General features: G+C 40.1%; 3 protein-coding genes across 3 annotated transcripts; 2 read left to right on the top strand and 1 right to left on the bottom strand.

Moving 5' to 3' along the window:
* The first annotated feature begins 1,132 nt into the window (after window positions 1-1,132).
* On the top strand, window positions 1,133-9,638 carry ddx41 (DEAD (Asp-Glu-Ala-Asp) box polypeptide 41). The gene is made up of 17 exons (XM_026190130.1): window positions 1,133-1,346; window positions 2,980-3,075; window positions 3,295-3,445; window positions 3,554-3,628; window positions 3,752-3,812; window positions 3,901-4,037; window positions 4,133-4,205; window positions 4,286-4,439; window positions 5,869-6,005; window positions 6,282-6,444; window positions 6,930-7,061; window positions 7,173-7,244; window positions 7,334-7,430; window positions 8,372-8,521; window positions 8,619-8,690; window positions 9,025-9,135; window positions 9,280-9,638. The coding sequence occupies exons 1-17, from the start codon at window positions 1,320-1,322 to the stop codon at window positions 9,414-9,416; spliced, it is 1,845 nt and encodes a 614-aa protein (XP_026045915.1). The 5' UTR covers window positions 1,133-1,319; the 3' UTR covers window positions 9,417-9,638.
* A 68-nt stretch (window positions 9,639-9,706) lies between these two features.
* On the top strand, window positions 9,707-15,753 carry dok3 (docking protein 3). The gene is made up of 5 exons (XM_026190142.1): window positions 9,707-10,061; window positions 11,278-11,580; window positions 11,875-11,965; window positions 13,774-13,961; window positions 14,355-15,753. The coding sequence occupies exons 1-5, from the start codon at window positions 10,005-10,007 to the stop codon at window positions 15,225-15,227; spliced, it is 1,512 nt and encodes a 503-aa protein (XP_026045927.1). The 5' UTR covers window positions 9,707-10,004; the 3' UTR covers window positions 15,228-15,753.
* A 40-nt stretch (window positions 15,754-15,793) lies between these two features.
* Window positions 15,794-17,337, bottom strand: atoh1b (atonal bHLH transcription factor 1b). The gene has a single exon (XM_026190208.1). It carries the CDS (start codon window positions 16,901-16,903, stop codon window positions 16,118-16,120), a length of 786 nt encoding a protein of 261 aa, XP_026045993.1. The 5' UTR covers window positions 16,904-17,337; the 3' UTR covers window positions 15,794-16,117.
* Between the last annotated feature and the right edge of the window lie 2,305 nt (window positions 17,338-19,642).

Here is a 19,642-nt window from a genome sequence, read left to right as displayed (position 1 = left end):
CTCTTCTTGGAGCAGAGGAGACAGTTACATTATATTACTTGCAGAGAAGCCGCAGTACCTCTGCTGGTTGCTCACAGTTTTGAATTGGAATAATGTTTAATGTTCATTTTAAAGAAAATCAATTACCGAAAAGTGACAATGCATGATTTTTCTGCCAACCTGTTTTATTATGAAATGAATGTTTGGCAGTTGGTACACCAGCAACACTAAAATGTTTTAAAATACATTTCTGTTAAATGTATTATTTGGCCAACAGAATGCATCCAAAAAACAAATCCAGTTAAGTATCCCTGCAGATACATCCCCATGCATGACGTGCATGAAAGAAAAATCTAAACACTGTCCCAAAATTCAGTGTCTGTCGCTTCAGTGTCAGTCCTCCTGTGATGTTAGTCTTGAACAATTATCTCTTATAAGTGATATCCAGTATACATTCTGTATGTGTATATCTTTAAAAGGACACCCTTGAACACGGTTTCTCAAACACTTTTTTACCCTTCTGAATCCCAGCAGTAACAGTACACCAGTGTGAAATGTTCATTCTGCCACTGGAACAAAAAACCTTGTTTGTTGTACATACTGAATGAATAATTTTTGCCCACTTGAGCCCTAGTCATGGGCTCTGTCTGGGATGCATTTTCCAACCATATTACTCACTTTCCCTTTACTGTGACCTCGATGGCACCCTCCACCTCAGCTAACCCAGTGAGACCCCAATCTTGATCTATGTTACAATGGCAAATATCACAAAGGAGACCTTTGGTTTTGACACCGGCCTTGAGTTTCACATCAGTATCAATGTTTTAGCTGATGGCTTTCATTGAAATGAATGATGTTTTGTTTTTTTCCTGAATCTGTGCTGAGATTTTGTTTTAATATAATATCTCTGATGCTTTCCAGGTTATATTCAATTAGAGAAGATTATCTTAATGTTTCGAATGTAGATTTATACTATACCAGTAATAGCCAAGTGTATGTTGGCTTGTTTCTTCTTTTTTTTAAGAAAAAAAATCACTTTTGATACTGTGAAAAATCTTTCGTTCGGAAAGATTAAAAACAATACAGTTTTGACAAAAAGTGTGGTGTTTGCTTTTTACATTTCTCTTTTACTGCATTTACTTGAAGCGCTTCGTGATTGGGAAATTGCTCGCTAAGTTTTGACCCTTCCAGCCCTCCGTCCGGTATCAAGGCTTCCTCTCCTCTGCGTACTGTGTAAACATGCGGATTAGATACTTTTGTTAAATTGTATGCTTTCGTATTTTCCCGAAAAACTTCGAAGCAAAGGCATTTAAAGGGACGTTAGGTTATTCTTAAATAAAATGGAGACCGAAAACCGACCTCAAAAGGTAAGTTAAACAGCCATACTTTAAAGATGCTACGCTAACCAGGGTTAGCTAACGGTAACATTAGCTAGCTTTAACCTAATCTTCGAGTCGTTTTGCTATCTGTTGGAGTCGAGCTCACTTGGCAACCTTAATAGAAGCAAATTAAAGTGGTTGAATAACAGACGGTTCATATTAATTCTGTACAATCGTTTTTATTAAATCGCTACTATTAGCATTAGCCATGATGCAGTGCTAAAACATTTACTATAAAGACGTAAAGTTGACGTATGCGATATCAAGCGGTTATAGTAAGAGACAGCATAAATGTGGCCCTGTGGATGTAAAATTAGGATAAAACTTGAAAATATTTTAAAAATTAGATTTCATTCTTTAATAATTATGATTAGTAACGAGCTTTTGGGGCAAGAAAACAAGAAATGCATCATGCTATGATGTAGAGAAAGTCACTGACGTCCAACAGTCTGAAAAGGGTTACTAGAGCCAGCCGCAGTGAGAGGCATTATAGTGAAACGGAGAAAGCTTGGTGGAGAACCTTCCTAGGTGTGGCTGAACTGTAGGCCTCGCTTCAGTTAAGTTCAGTCTTCATGATTCAACAATAAGAAAGAGACTTCTACTGTAGATGCATGTAGAAATGGATGCTACAAAGCATGACTGCTCATCACTGCCTTTGTTACCTGTTGACGATCAGGTTCTGGCTGCTGAGCTGGGATCAGCTGACACTCCACTTTAACATAACTCTGAGTTGCCAGAAAGTTTATTCTGTTCATCTGAATCATCTTTCTGGGATTCCTGGATGACTTAGCATGCATCAAGACATCACTCTGGGTTCTCTTCTAGCTTCATGTTAGCATGCTAGCTGTGCAGATGTTTGCAAGTGTTGTGATAGCAGTATAATGCAGTTGATGCAAGATTACCATCGTGCTCCTGTCCTTTTGTGAAATAAAATAAAAACAATGTTCACATTTCCACTTCTGTAAAGTTGTAGACTTCTACACCTTTTTCCTTCTCCCTACGGGAAGTGAAATCGGTCTATTGTAGGGAAGAAAAAGATGTTAAATTGTTCCCACATCCTGACTTTTATCTCTGTGGCTTAACGAGAGTGTAATATGGATTAGTGACCACTTGCTTTGATTATAGTAATGCACTTTATGTTTTTATCGACCAGGTTTCACCGTCACGTTTACAAGTGGCTCAGAATGCTGCCGCTCATCTGCTTACAGAGACACGCAAACACAAGCACATTAATGTGTTGTTGTTGTTTAAAAAGTTGTTAGTAGGTTAGTATAGTAGTGTGATACAATATGCTTACAATAATGCCTTGTACCCAACACCGCTGACATACATGTACTAGTCGCAAGCATATGATTTGAGTGTCTATTGATGTTCAGTAAATATAATTTTATGAAATAAGAGCGTGGTTGTTATTTGGATGCTATCAATAGTCTACCATCATCAGACTGCTTTTATATCATCAGGTTTGTGCTCCATAATGTTCTGTGTGGCAGAAGTTTTATTCAAAGGTCCTGGTTGTATCTGTGGAGAGCCAATATCTCTTAGAGAATAACAGAGACACACTAAGGCAGCTGTGTAGCTGATAACATGTAAATTAGCATATGTATATATATTTTCACAGAGATCCCATGACGAGGATGAAAGGACTGGCTCAGAAGGATCGGAGGATGACGACTACGTTCCATATGTTCCAGTCAAAATCAGAAAACAGCAAATGGTGAGTTACTGAACATTGTTCTGATTGAGTTTTATGCAGGTAGTAACTGCCAACTCTTGTTTTCATAGTGGGAAAACATTGACCTTATTGAGTAGATTGGAGAAATTGACTAGATCTGGTTGATCCACATTGACTGCAGTTTTTTTTCTAATAAATGAAACTTCTAAAAATGTGACATGTATCAAAATTAAATACATTTATAACTTTTCTGACTTATAGCTACAAAAGATGTTGCGCTTGCGAGGGAAAGCGGTGGATGAAGAACAGAAGGACAGTGGGGAGGAACAGAGGGATGAAGATGAGGCTCTTGGTCCACGCTCCCATATTAGTCTCCTCGACCAGCATCAACACCTCAAGGAAAAGGCAGAAGGTATCTAGTTCAAAGTAGACCCATTCTGTGGTCTGATACTTCTGTGTTTAACTATTCAGTTTTTAAGTTTTTTATGACCTTAACTTGTTTTTATTTTTATACCTACAGCTCGGAAGGAGTCAGCCAAAGAGAAGCAGCTGAAAGAGGAGGAGAAGATCCTGGAGAGTGTTGCAGAGGGCAGAGGTAAACTAATGGTTTCTGTTTAGCCTTCTTGAATTAGATGTTGGTAGGCATGAGAAAAGTGTGGTAAACTATCTGAATTTGCACAAGTTCTTTTGGCAACGTTCATCTCTCTTCTTCTGTCAGCTCTGATGTCTGTGAAGGAAATGGCCAAAGGTATCATATATGATGATCCTATAAAAACAAGGTAAGCTCCTTATCACAGAATTCCATGTAGTCAGTTTCTCTTTGTAGTTTCTTTTTTAATATTCTTTCGTCCCAAATATATTGTATAGCTGGAAAGCACCACGCTACATCCTGAATATGCCAGACACCAGACATGAGCGCGTCAGGAAGAAATTTCACATCCTGGTTGATGGCGACGGCATTCCAGCTCCTATCAAAAGCTTCAGAGAGATGAAGCTTCCACCAGGTGACAGCGGACTCTGCCCAGTACATCAAAAACACTGACTCATGGTTCACAGTGATCATCAACTGACAACAAATCTGTGTTTGTTTTTCCTGCAGCAATTCTGAAAGGTTTGAAAAAGAAGGGAATCATCCACCCAACACCAATTCAAATACAAGGAATCCCAACAGTGTATGTATAAATAGAATACAAAGGCTGTAATGTAAATTCTATTTTTTAAGTACATTTAAAGGAACCCTGTTTGTCTGTAGTCTTTCAGGTAGAGACATGATTGGAATCGCCTTCACTGGATCAGGAAAGACTTTGGTCTTCACTCTGCCGATCATCATGTTCGCGCTGGAGCAAGAGAAAAGACTGCCTTTCTTTAAGAGAGAGGGACCGTATGGACTTATCATCTGTCCTTCAGTAAGAAAAACATAATCAGCACATTTATATCGGTCATTTCACATAAATTTAAATATCTGATAAATGTATTCCTTCGTTTCTTAAAATGTACCACTGATGCACATTCATGGTTTTTAGACCAAAACTATTACTTTTACTAAAATTACCTACTAATAATATATATTTTTAAAAATAGAGTTCAAGATGTTGATTAATGGACATTAAAAAATGTTCACCTTCATTGTGCTGTTCTGGGCTTCAGGGTGAAATCTCAGAGAAAATGGCCTCATGTGGGGCCACTTTCATGTTTGTACTCTAGGAGTGCTATCTCCTCAAAATCAAATACTCAAAGTGTATATTTCAGCACTAAAGTCTCTTTCCAGAGGCCTTGCTACTAAAAAGAAACCTTAGCTAAACTATAGCTGAAGATAGTGCTTACTGTCGTAGGCAGGTGTAATTCAATACAAATAAAACAGTGCCTGCAAATAACTCCCAAAGATGACAGTTTGACATTCATAAAAATTATATTTTTGCACCAATGAGGTGATTCCGAAAGAGCTATTAGCGAAAAACCTGACATATCTCGGCATGATGTAAAATACATCCTTGAAAAATTTGAGAAACTGGACGAAGAAAAACATTGAACCACAAAATTAATTTTTCTGTGCAGGAATGTAAGAAAACACTACAATTGGCATCTCAATTTAAAAAAACAAAACAAGTAGTTTACTAATGTTTCTGCTTTTTTGTAAAACTTAAAATTTGGAAATTGATCATTAACAATAATTATATATTAGCTGTATAAATATCATTTTGATTAATGAACTTGTGCATACTGCCAAATTAATAAATGATACAGTGGAACCCCGACTTGCGAAATTAATTCGTTCCCGAGGGTCTTTCGTAAGTCAAAAATTTTCGTAAGTCGAAGCACCCATCGCGCCTCTTGAGTGAACGATGGGCTATAGGCTAATTGCTAACTGCAACAACAATACATCGTTCAAGTGGAACAGCGAAGCGCAAGTACGAAAGCCAAGGGGGTTGTCACATGATTCGGAAGGCATTGTGGGTATTCTGGGCTCAGCCAATTAGAGCCAACGGATTTTGTTACACAGGCATTTTGCCGTAACACGGGCAGAAATATTGCCGTTAAGTGCCTTTGTAACTTGAATTTTTCGTTAAATGAGGTATTCGTAAGTCGGGGTTCCACTGTAACATAAAATGTAACATAAAAAAATAATATAGGTAATTACCAATACTGTTAATTATGGGCAGTTGTAGCATACTATGATCTAAATAGAGGAAACAAAGCCTTTTCAAATATTCATGCACTGTGAATTTTTCGTGCCCTTTGGAAAAGATGACATTAGCTTTGAGAACCTCTGTTTTTCTCATCCCTCTGACTCCTGAATCCTGTATGTGTGTTTTATAACCCGGTGTGTTATTGCAGCGAGAGCTGGCGAGGCAGACACATGGCATCATAGAGTATTACTGCAAGCTGCTGGAGGAGGAGGGAGCTCCTCAGCTGCGCACAGCCCTCTGCATCGGAGGAATGTCTGTCAAGGAGCAGATGGAGGTAGTAAAACAGTAAGTACAGCTGAAGGTGTTGTGAAAAAAATCTGGATTTCAACCAGAATTCCCATTTCAGTGTCAAGCAGAAAATTGCACGATTCAGCCCTAACGTTCAGCGAGGAACAAAAAAAGTGACGTGTTCCTGAATCAGTGCTTTAACGTACAGCATGCATAAAGCTCAAAAGCATTACTACCTAAACACTGATAGTACTACACTACTACACTTTAAAAAGCCAAAATGTCATGTGATGTTGTGGACTAATTTTCTCTCCAACTCTGTCTTGGTTAAAGCGGCGTCCATATGATGGTTGCTACACCTGGAAGATTGATGGACTTGCTGCAGAAGAAGATGGTGGGTCTGGACATCTGTCGCTACTTGGCTTTGGATGAAGCTGACAGGATGATAGATATGGGTTTTGAAGAAGACATCCGAACCATCTTCTCTTACTTCAAGGTGAGGCAGTCCTTCATGGCTCTAGCTTTTAAATGTTACAGCACTATTGCAGTAGTTTTTCCTCATCCATTTTTCTGTGTTGTGCTTGCTCTATCCTTCACCAGATAAGTAGCTTTACAAAGCCAGCCTACCAAGGCCAGACAGCATAATGTTTATTACACTAGAGAACTGAGATTCCTCTGCTTCTCTCAAACATAACAATAAATTCCTTTTTTCTTGTTTCACAAATCCACACCTTGGCAGAGTACAATAGGCTTTTTGTTGTTACTGCACTCACTAAAGTTCTCTATTCAGTCTGACTTTAACTGCTTTTGAGACATCAGTTTCCAGGTAGTCATAGTACTTTCAGAGGTAATACATTTCTTCATAATATAAGCTCTACTAGCAGTTGCAAAGAAATATTTCTTCCAGTTGATGCTGGATTTTTTATTTTCATGCCAATTTTTTCATGAAAACATTTGCTTTCTGTTTGTTTCCTAATCTAGGGTCAAAGACAAACCCTGCTTTTCAGTGCCACTATGCCCAAGAAAATCCAGAACTTTGCCAAGAGTGCACTGGTCAAACCCATTACTATTAACGTGGGCAGAGCAGGAGCTGCCAGCTTGGATGTCATCCAGGTGACTTTATCTTTCACTAAAATAGTCGTTTGTCTCAGTCACAGATATGGTTTGCCTTCCAAATGCATATGTAAAAATATTAATGAAATAAATATTTTTATGTGTGTGCAGGAAGTGGAGTACGTCAAAGAAGAGGCTAAGATGGTGTACCTCTTAGAGTGTCTCCAGAAAACGTCTCCTCCAGTTCGTACTTTCACGTGTTTGACACTTTTATAAAGAGTTCTTATAAAGAATTAAAGCAACACGTCACAAGTCCTTTTTCATTCTGACAGGTGCTGATATTTGCTGAGAAAAAGGCGGATGTAGATGCCATCCATGAGTATCTGCTGCTTAAAGGAGTAGAGGCAGTGGCCATACATGGTGGAAAAGGTATGCAGAGTCTAAATATTTCATTTAAATCATTGTCAGAGTGCCAGTTCATTATGTGCACCTTGCTAGTACCATGAAACCTTGGAACCTTTTTCCTTCAGAGCTGCCTTAATTCTTTATGGCAACTTCAACAAGCTACTGGAAACATCCCTCAAAGACTCTGGTCCATATTGACGTGATTGCAATAGCATCACACAATTACTGCGGATATGTCGGCTGCACATCCATGATGTGACTCCCCTGTACTACCACACCTCAAAGGTGCTCTGTTGGATTGCGATCTGGTGACTGTGGGGGCCATTTGAGTTCAGTGAACTCACTGTTATGTTCAAGAAACCAGCTTGAGATAATCTGAGCTTTGCAACCTGGAGGTTTATCCTGCTTGAAGCAGCAAGTAGAAGGTGGATATATTGTGGTCTTAAAGGGAAAGACTTGGTCAGCAGGAATATTTAGGTAGGCTGTGGTGTTTAAATAGTGTTCAGTTGGCACTAAGGGGCCCAAATTGTGTCTCTATGTGCAACCACCATTAGCCTGAATCGTTGATATAAGGCAGGATGGCAGCATTCTCTGTAAACCCTAAAGATGGTTGTGTGAGAAAATCCCAGTAAGTCAGCACTTTCGGTACCAGTAAGTATCTCATGCGGAAAGTCATTTACATAATGCTCAGTTTGAAATTCAGCAAGTAATTTTGGCCATGTCTGCATGCCTGACTGCATTGAAATTCTGCCAGGTGTACCTAATCAAGTGGCTGGTAAATGTATTTAGTATGTGCAAAGCCATATCTTTGTTGTTTTGTAGTTGCTCATCATCACCACTAGATGCCATCTTTCTTGCAAATGTCACCTTCATGGTTTCTGCTTCATGGGTTCCGGTGATGCAGAATTGTTTCTGCTTCTTAGAAAATGTTGTTTTTATTGAGATAAATTTCTGTATTTTTCCAGATCAAGAGGAAAGAACAAAAGCCATTGAAGCATTCAAAGAAGGAAAAAAAGATGTGTTAGTGGCCACTGATGTTGCCTCCAAGGGTCTGGATTTCCCAGCTATTCAGCATGTAGTGAACTATGACATGCCAGAAGAGATAGAAAACTATGGTAAGAGAATAATATGCATATGGCTTTACCTTCATCACGTATTTGTTAGTTCTTCTAAAATTTCTCAGGCTGATTTGACAAAATTTTCCCGTTTCAGTCCATAGAATAGGAAGAACTGGACGATCGGGCAAAACTGGAATTGCCACAACTTTCATCAATAAAGGCTGCGGTAAGGACACAACCTAAAGATAAAATTAGATTGATTACTAAGGAGGGAGAGTAACCTCTCTGAGAATGCTAGCCAGTGTAAGCCATGCTCTATTTATGTCGCTGACCAAAGTAAAAAAGTAACGTCGTTAAGGTTTGTCCAGTAATTACAGATACTGGATGTCTTTGAAACACCACTGTATGGTTTTAAACATGGTAATTTACTCATACAGGCATGGCATAGCTGAAGTGGTGCCGGCTTTTTAATGGGAAATAACTTATTGTAATAAATTTAGTTAGGTGGATCAGTGTTTAAGTACAGTTAAAATTTAACCAGTCTATGTGTTTGTTTATAGATGAATCCGTTCTGATGGATCTGAAAGCTCTGCTTGTTGAAGCCAAGCAGAAAGTTCCTCCAGTCCTCCAGGTACTCCAGACCGGAGACGAGACCATGCTGGACATCGGAGGCGAGTTGTCCCACCTCAATAGCTACTCCTTAATCATGTTTTTTGGTTTCTTTTTGAATATTGACTGCCTCGTGTGATATGACTGAAGCCAGTTGCATTCTTTACAATCCTTTCCTTACATCAGATTCTTCTTTCTTTCTTCAGGCGAGAGAGGATGTACATTCTGTGGTGGTCTTGGTCATCGTATTACAGACTGTCCCAAGCTGGAGGCCATGCAGACCAAGCAGGTCACCAACATTGGAAGGAAAGACTACCTGGCTCATAGCTCAATGGACTTCTAAGAGTCTTTCATTAGGGGCAAGATTCTCCAGTGCTGAACAAAACTTGAAAGCATTTCTGAGGAAACTGTACAGCAATGTGTCACATCACCGAAGAAAGGAAGTGGATATTATAACCCTCCCAACATTGTAGATGAGATGACCGATTGCTTCGCCTTTCCGTCAGTTTTCTCACTTTGTAGCATAGATTTCTGCAGCTCTGTAAATAAAACCACTATATTTGTTCTTGTTTTTCTTTTGTGTACATTTCTTTTGTCTGTGTCTTCTGGAAAAAGTGACAGGTGTGGCTTAAGTGTGGTATGGTGAGGAAGTTGCTACAAGATATAGACAAATGCAAAGGGAAGTTGACACAAGACAACAGCAGCACACAACTCATGTCCTTTCTTTTGCAACAGCTAAAACGCAGATCAGAGAGATACTTTATCACACACCAAAGTATGCAAGAAAATAAAGGCTGTTAGTGACGTAAAGGAAACATTTATTCTTGTGGCCAAAGGAACCTAATTTTAACTTCGTTGGCAGTTTCATCTTGGCCACAGAGCAGCGACTGGTGTAAGAGACTACAGGTTTTCACAGTCAGCGCTCACAAGCATGGAGGTCATCTTCAAAGAGGGAATGCTGTACCTTCAAGCTGTCAAATTTGGAAAAGTAAGTTTTATAGGCATTCATCACGTGGAATATATCGACTTGTTTCTTACCTGCTAGTTGATCAAAAGGCGTTAGTGACTCTAGTAGTAAATCTAATGGAAATGTTTAGTCCCATTTAATTTGTTAAACGCTGACATAACCAATAGCTGTATCTCAAAATCATTTTTAGTATTTCATGAAAGTCTAAAACTTTAGTGTATAACCGAACGCTCATGCACTCAGATCAGTGTGAGTATTTCATCCTTTAACCCAGTTTGGCAGCAGTAGAGTCACAGGAACATTAACCTACATGAAAATGAATAATCCTTCCGCTACATTAAGTAAGAGAAAGGCGAGTGTGAAGCGAAATCTGTTGAATGTTTAAAAAGTCATGCGTGGATATGTGGATAAAGTAGTAAAGATCTTATATTTGTTCTTTTATATACTAAACAGCGTTAAATATCAATAACCAAGACTTACTATACCTGTGTATCATAGTATTTAAGTCTTACAGCTGTTTTGTATATGTCAGGCTGTGGTTTGTGAACATCCTGGCATCACTGAACAGCGGCTCATTTGTTCTGTGAAAGTAACCTGTGATGGACAGAGGACCATTTCTACTTAAGATCTCCTACAGATAGTAAATAATGATACACACATACATATATATGTATATATACATATATATATATATATATATATATATATATATATATATATATATGTATATGTATATATACATATATATGTATATATATGTATATGTATATATACATATATATGTATATATATGTATATGTATATATACATATATATGTATATATATGTATATGTATATATATATATATATATGTATATGTATATGTATATATACATATATATATATATATATATATATGTATATGTATATATACATATATATGTATATATATATATATGTATATATATATATATGTATATATATATATATATATATATATATATGTATATATATATATATATATATATGTATATATATATATATACATATATATATATATATATATATATATGTATATATATATATATATATATATATATATATATATATATATATATATGTGTGTATGTGTATGTATGTGTGTGTGTGTGTGTGTGTGTGTGTAGCCACTTGGTAGCCACAAAGGAAAGATGCCATTCTTGCTTAATATCTTATTACCTCCCACTTATTAATAGTCACTTTTTATCATTTCATCAGAAAACATGGCGGAAAATGTGGATGGTGCTTTATAAACCCAGCTCTCAGGGGGTTGGCCGATTGGAGTTCTATGCTCTAGCTGACAGCAGCTGTGTTACCGAGCAGAAAAGGATGTGCCGGCAGAAAACACCAGAAAGAAAAGTCGTGCGTCTAATTGACTGTCTCAGTGTCACGTTTGCACCAAAGGAGTCTTGCCCGGCTGGCTGCACAGCCTTCTACCTAAACACCACACAGTCAACCTACATCTTAGCCTCCACATCAAGCCAGGACTGGGTGAATGCCCTCTGTCATCTAGCCTTCCAGGTATCACACATCTCCAATCCTGAACAGTACAAATATGACCTTTCCTTTTATGTCACTGGTTAGGTTTTAATTTTTGGGAAAGGTCAGTAAGGACAGACTCTGCCCACATCCAGAGACAAGTAGCATAATAAGGAAGTTAATGCAGTATCTGTAACTTCTGTCCCTTTTACTTCTCTAATTCTTGTGCTTGCACAAGCTATGTACCTTCTTGCATCTTACCACTTTAAAGCCATAAAACAGTGATAAGAGGTACTTGTACACTCCATGTAATGTTTACCATGCCACTGTTTACAGAAGGATCCTGGAGAATCAGACAAAGGGGATTTTGAGCAAGATAATGGCTTGACCATGGCGGACAATGATCTTTACGCATCTTGGAAAAGCGGTAATGCAAGCACGTCTACACATGATTAGGGATCAGGCACAAGAAATCGAAAACAAATAAAAATGTGCAGGTCTTATTTCTGTAGCTTGTCTATTCGTCCTACACACACCTGTTGAACTCTGTGTACTGGTTAATAAGAGAGTGCGTGAAAACTACTAGTCTTAGAAGATGAGGTAAGAAAAAGGGGAAGGTTGGTGTAATTTCCCCCCCCCCCCCCGAATATACAAGGAACTATTTTAGACTTTTCTTTATTTTACTAATTTACTATTCACACCCAGGTTGGAAGAGCCAGTGTGGCTATTTACATCCAGGAGCATGGCACAGAGAAGCAATCAGGTGTCCATAGTAATGTTATTTGCACACAGGAACACGTTGCCAGAATTTCTGATACAAGTAATATTAACTCAAGGTTATTGTTGTGAAAGGGTCTATTTTAATTAAAATAACACACCTATGCCACTTTATCACATGTTTTGAGAAACCTAGTTTCAAAGTCAGGATATAATAGCTAAAAATTACATTTGTTGCTATTACTTCCAAATTCCCCAATAATAAGCATAACTATAGAGCTAAAAGTATGGTGTTTGACTCCTTCGTCAACGCCAACCTCCTCCAGCAATCAGCTTGCATTTTACTGGTGTTTCATTTTAGCCCATTTTTGCTACACTGCTAATAGATTTGAAAAGTTACATTACAAAAATACTTCGACTTACTCCCCAGTTATAAATATGGCCAGCCGTTTCTTTATCAGGGTTTTATTGCGGTGTACTAGCTCACATTAAACTATCAAAGGCTTTAATGAGCTTACAAAACTTAACGACCTGTGCCACTTTATCGCATGTTTTGAGGAAGGTACTTGCAGGGTTGGGGGTTTTTTTTTTTGTTTGTTTTATTTTTAAGCAGGAAGTGATATAAATGAAAAGATAAACAACCCCTGCGAGGGCAGTTATGTTCTAAAAATGATGAATACGTTTGCGTCCCCCCCACCAAGCTCAGCATCACTGTACAGCCCTCAAATATACGTCAGACAGGTTAAGAAATGCACCACAAGGGTTCATCGTAAGCAAAACCACAGCTTAAGACCAACTTCCTGTTTCAAAGGCAGCCCGCTTTACCCAGTGTTTTTGCCTTCCCACAGATTTTACAAGCACTAACGATAGATCACCTTCAAACAAATCCTTTAACAGTCTGTCTGACTCTCTGATCAGTGACGTTTCTTCCGGTTTCCAACACTGTAGCAAAATTACTCAGCTGACGTCAGCAGGTAACTTGGTGACTGAAGTGCTTCCACAACCAAAGGATATAATGGGCGATAATTTGATTTATTATTATTACTTGTAAATTCCCCATTAATAAGCCTAAACCTGTGAGTATATTATAATAAAAAAGAGATATTTCAGTAGGATAAGCAGAGAAGAAAATGGATGGAAATATTTCACAGCATCATAAATTCAAGACATCAGCAGAAATCCCCTATATATATGGGAGCGGGCGCTACAGCCGCTAATTTATTCAAACATGAAAGCCAGAATGTATCAGCGTCAGCAAGCTCTGACTTATACAAATGCATTTCTCTTCATTTCCTAATGGATTACACTTCTCAACAATCCAGAAAAGCCAGCCTCACAGAGAGATTAGTAGAAGGCAAGCAATTTTAAATCAGATTTTTCAAAATTAAAAAGTATTTGGTGTGCATTTATTTCCTGTGCTGCTCAGACCTCTTGTGGGGAAAAAAAAAAAAACCCAACCCTTTGTGTGTAGTTGCGAAACACTAACCCTTGTGTGATGTCATGTGTTCCTGTCTTTAGAGCTGACGCTTCCTCCAAACCAGTACCAAGTAACCATCCAGAGCACAGAGGCGTCCAAGAGGTGCAAGCTGTCTGGGAAGTACCTGGTCTCCATAGAAGGGGAGGCAATAGAGCTGCTGGACATGAGAACTCGTTACATCATCTTCGACTGGCCATACAAGCTCCTACGCAAATTTGGTCAGATTGAGGTAAAGCACTAGATGTTGTGCAGTCCCTATGCTGATGATAAACCAGGTATTCCAGTGGGTTTATTTAGAATTTCTCAAAGGGAAAAGCTTTGTAAAACACACTCATTGACTTTTGTGCCAAGAGTTGGAAGAAAAAAATTACTACCACTCTGTTTGTACTCTAAATATGAAGCGACAGCCAGCAGCTTGTTAGCCCAGAAACGGAGGAAAACAGCTACTCTGGCTTTGTTCAAAGGCAGCAAAATCTCTAAAGCTCACTAATTAACATGCTGCTACTCGTTTGTTTATTCTGCTGCAAAAAAAAAAAAAATTAAATTCAAAGCTGAAGTATTGCATATTTTATAAAATGGCAAATGTATTTCCTAACATGAGGATCTTTGGCTGTGATTGCAGGGGGGATTCAGCATCGAAGCAGGCCGTCGCTGCAAGTCGGGACAAGGCGTGTTCATGTTTCTGACCCAGCATGGTCCCCAGATCTTTCAGACTATATCTAAGCAGTGCACAGTGGAGAGGAATACAGCAGTGCAGCCTCCCAGTGCCAACAGAAGATCACTAATTGACCCGTTTCCTGCTCCCCCGCCTGCCACAGCTCACTCTTTCGTCGACCCTTCCATCTACAGTTTTCCAGATGTTTCAGCCGACACAGAGGACAAGTTTACCGGCGATTACCCCATTTATGACGACCCTGTGCAGCAGATAAAACAGCTATCACTCAAGCCTCCTCTCTTGGGCAGCAACGAGGCTGTGGCAGAGGAATCTGAGGATGAGGATGAGCAGGAATGGTGCTATTCCCTGGAGGCTCTAAATCTGGATAACAATATTGAGGACAGCATTTACTGCAACTTACCGAGAGGCACGCCTCCTTTGATGAGAAAAGCCGAGGCAGATAATTCAGATTGCATTTATTCAGGGATAAAAAAAGTCAATTCTCTGACAAATCTTCAGCAGGAGCCTTCCTATCCCCCCTTACCATTGCCTGTACCCCCACCTCCTCCCTTATCATCCGCTTACTCCTTAGCCAAACCCCAAAACCAGCATGCGCTCCCTGTGAATAACTCCTTCCAGCCAGAATACAATACACAAGCAGACTACGATGAAGACGATTTGAATGAGACTGAGGAGGCCAATAGCTCCTCTGCTCAAGTTACCCCCTCAGAGGTGCCTGGCAGTTTTAAACACAGGCTGGCAGAAATCATTTCTAAGGACTTGGCAAAGTTCCAGCCTCCTCTTCCCTACGGAGCAAGCAGCCTCACATTTTCTCAGTAGACTATCAGTTAACAGACAGACTAGACAGGACAATTTTATCTGTGATAAATTGTCATAAAACACAATTAGTTTCTTTACTTCTATAAAATCCCCTCCACTGGGAACATGCAGTTAGGCATTCTGGCTCACAAGTGTTTGATTGTTTTTGCAGCTTGTTATATGAAAGATGCATCTGGAATACTTTTTAATCTGCAAATGCTGTTGCCAAAAAGAGAGATTTATTTTGTTTTCTTCTGCGGGAATGCTAGGCGAATACCTTTAATGTGACATTAACTGAGAAGGTGGGCGAGCATTTGCCCGCACCGTTTCATAATGGGAAAGCTGGGAGAGAAAACAAACGACCTCGCCTTGTTATGTTTGATGCGCTACACATCATCTTCATTATCATCCTCTCTGGAATCAGTTTGGTTTCTTAAGCAGAGTGAGGAGGGATTTGTCACATCAACTGTCAGTATCTGTAAAACAGAGTGGAAAAACCAATAACCCACATTGTGTTTTGCTGTAATTACTGCATGTGTTTGCTGACAATATCCATATAAAAACCACTTAAAAAGCACACTCTTATGTTAAGTATATCTTTATTGTACCAAAAGAGCCATCATAAAATACGCTATACATAAATAGAAAAATACTTGTTTATTGTTTTTGTTTGTTTTATTTGACAAATGTCACTAATGAAACTGGAAATGTGTCTAGTAATGGTTCAGAGTATAAAGTGCATAAAAAGGGCCTGCAAGAGTCCATCACATCCAAGCAGGTTTTTCTGAGTTTTACCTGTACTTTTACCTGTACAGGTAGTGCAGAATCTCAACTATTATTAAAAACAGGACTTTGAGAGCGTCTCTGCTGGTCAGCTGATATCTTCTGCCTTGTAAAGAGCTCCAAACAAGTTAAAAGTCAGTGGCACTGACTTTCTGCCACTGTTTCCCGCTTTGACCCTCCTCTGCGTCACTGAGATGTGAATATTCCCCATCGCTGCTGCTGGAACAAGTGCCTGATTTATTTGATTCCATGTCAGATGTAGGTCCAAGTAAAATCAGATGACCGATAGATGCGGAGGGGTCTCGCTGCTCTCCGGTCAGAGGTTTCGGGGACTGTGCAGCGGCTGCTGGCAGCAGAGAGTGAATCAGGCTCCTCCTGGAGGTCTTGTCTCCAGAGCCTGGACGAGGACTCCTGCACTCTGGGTGAACCACGCCGGCCAGGAGCTCAGACAGCTCTGTGATGTAAATCTGCGCCATCTGGAGGGTGTCGTATTTGGATAACTTTTTCTCGTTTTCCAGGGAGGGGATGACACTCCTGAGCTCGTCAAACGCTTTGTTCAACCCGTGCATCCTCCTCCTCTCCCTGGCGTTGGCCGCCACGCGCCTGTGTCTCTGAGGGCCGAAGTGGCTCGTCTTGCATCCATCTGGCGCCTTAGCAGGGTCTGTCTCTGTCATGCCTTTGGTGGTAACGCGGTCAGTGAATTCGGTCACTGGCACAAGTTTCTCCCGCGAGATGCCCGCTGCCTCTGCAGCCGCGTGCGCGTCCCTAATTGAGAGCGCACGGATTGAAGTGGAGGAAATCCAGGCTTTGGAGCTGATGTGGGCCAGGTTGTGCTGCTGCTGGTGATGCTGCTGCAGCAGAGTGAAGTCCTCTGGGTACTCCGACCAGCTCGAAAGTTCTGCTTTTGCAGCCATCACTGCAGTGTCCTGATGTGGTCGTGCACGGCAGGATATAAAGGTCGCACTTTCGCTTCAGCCGGTGCCAGAGTCTCTGGAGTGGTTTGCGCTGCGCCTACAATTTATACAGCCTCCCCTGTAGTCACCTTGGTGTCACTCCCAGCCCGCAAACAGCCCTGACAGCACTGTAGCCTCAGGAGGCAGCAGCCAATCGCACAATCCCCTCTGACCCTGTCTGTCAAAGAACAATTAGACAAAGCTCGACTTTTTCTCCTATTGTGCATTGTAACTCAATCACGACCTTGTTATCCCTAAAAGGAGACGAGTATTAATCATTTAAGAGCGTGCAATAGCCGACCTATGCTCTACCTAACGAAGCTCACCCTACTCATGAATGAAAATGTATAGAGAATGAATGATTATGTAATAAATTAAGTTATAGTCTATATTATGTGTCTATATTAATAAACGCGAGCTTGTATGGGAAAAAGTTTGTCTTCTTTTTAATTACACAAGTGTGTTAGTCATATTTCTATAGTAAGTATGTGTTTTTCTATAAAGTCATCATCATCCTTTCCATGGAAAATGCATTTCGGCCTCTTTCTCACGAGCGCAGTAACCGACTCGTGATTGGTTCTGACCCGCTGAGAGCTGTGGTTGTGGAAAACAAACGTCCAAGTTTGTTCTCAAACAAACAGTAAAAGGCGCCCAATCATTCATTATTTGCAGAAGAATAATAAAACTAACAGGTGTGAGACAAGGATCGAGACACACCTAGCTGAGGCGCAATAACTGATAAGTTGTCTGAAGGCGATTTATGAACCATTAAGAAAAGTTGGAAAGAAAAGAAAAACACTCCGTCATTTATTATTTATTGCTGTTATTTTTTTGTCGTTGTTGTCGTTACAAGATTAAGATTTTTCCCCTTTCAGACCCAGCCTCGAAGGAAGAAGATAAATTAGGCTACAAATTTTTGCTCAGGGTCACGTGGCCCCTGGCCTGTGCCTATCAGCTGGTGTCCCTTGGCACCGCTCACAAGCCACGCACCTCCGAGACGGTGTCACCCACGTCTCCCATATGCTGCCCACGGCGCTCACTGAGCTCTGACTCTGACATGAGAGCTAATCATTCATTAGGGCATCAATTACGGCGGAGAAACAACTTCAGCACCGGTGACGGACCTGTCCGCTGAGAGATCTGAGATGTTGTAGTGAGGAGTGACTGGGACAAATTTTGCATTCAGCGATCTCTCTCTCTCTCTCTCTCTTTCGGGGTCGAGTAGTAGTGAAGAAAATCACCGTGACCTGCCCCGCCGCCAGCAGTTTAATGAGGCCTGGTCTTACTTGAATAAATCGGCACGTTCTTCGTCCCGGGATGTCCATTCTTTTTTTTTCTTCTATTTAAAGAGGGCTGGGGGGGCTACATGAATATTTCATTCCTTTAGCCCCAGTGCCAGCGCAACAGCCCGCAACCCTGCGTGCAGGCTTTAAAAAAATGCAGCTACACTTCCCATCTGGTGCGGGGCGTGAGGGGGGGAGTGGCAGTGGAGGCCGAGGAGGTGTGAGGAACATTTCTAAGGTCAACTTGCAGCGACCTTCTGTAGGAGACAGACGAGAATGAAGGGAGGGGGGCCTTACTTTATCTTTACTTGAATGCGTTCTTCTTGAGTGGTGTTAGGCCACTGTACATCACTGTGACTAAATGATGCAATGACCCTGACTAAACTAAACAAATCAACTCTGTAACTGTTTCCTGCTGAAAATGCACAATGCAAAAAACATGAACCTCAAATTGCACAAAAGTGTTTTGCAAAAAATTCCTCAGCAATTTCACAATGCAGTTCATGGCCATTGTGGCTATTGCTGCTTTGTAGTGCTATGTTCCCATATCAAGTAAACACAGGGCCAGTATTACCCATACCGATACCAACACCATTACTTTTAACCTGTAAAGCCAGTGTATGTAGGGGAGAGCAGTGTCATGTGTTATGAGATGACCATCGTGATTTTTAAAACACATCTGACCACATTCTAATGACCACTAATTCATCGTGATTTTTACTTTCCACAATACTTGATAAAACACACCTTTCAGCTTTTCGTGGATTTTAATACTGGGGTTTTTGGAGACCTATCTCTATTCTACTAGTATCCACTTGACTCGGTTTGGTTGTTTTCCATTACAACTGAGTGTGCAATGTGACCGAAAGTTCCACAATGTCATTTTTATGTGACACAAACACAAAACAACAATGGAGAATGAGGAGGCGATGGTGCTGCTTGGTCTATGGTTTTTGTCAGAATAAGGGGATCACGGTGTTCATTTTTTGTGTAGCCATTTCCCTCGTTGCCGGGTTTCAAAAACGGTGGTTTTGTTTTTTCTGAGGCGGTTGCTCTTAACTTGTCAAGTGATGCTGTTGACTGCTCAATAGGTGGCATGCAATATGTTGATGGCACATTTTTAGATTGACTCACTTTTCTCGGAACCCAGGCTGAGCAGGTACTAAACAAGTACTTGGTACCAGGTGCTACCACATAATGGAAAACTCTACAAACTGAGTTGAGTCAAGCCAAGTAGGTACTAGGGAAAAAGAGGCATAAATGTGTTTGTCTTTAAAGCACCTTTGGTCAGCTTTTTCTATTTAAAATGTGCTATAAACTACAACTAAAATAGACATGAAAGACAATAAAGAAAAATTTCACACATTTTTTATAGGGCATGCTTCAGGTGTTGTCATCATTTCCGAGAAAAATATTT

The sequence above is a fragment of the Astatotilapia calliptera genome, chromosome 2 (assembly GCF_900246225.1).
Source record: "Astatotilapia calliptera chromosome 2, fAstCal1.2, whole genome shotgun sequence".
In the NCBI taxonomy this organism is placed as follows: domain Eukaryota; kingdom Metazoa; phylum Chordata; class Actinopteri; order Cichliformes; family Cichlidae; genus Astatotilapia; species Astatotilapia calliptera.
Note: the sequence above shows the minus strand (reverse complement) of the source record. Positions and strands in the feature narration are given on the sequence as shown.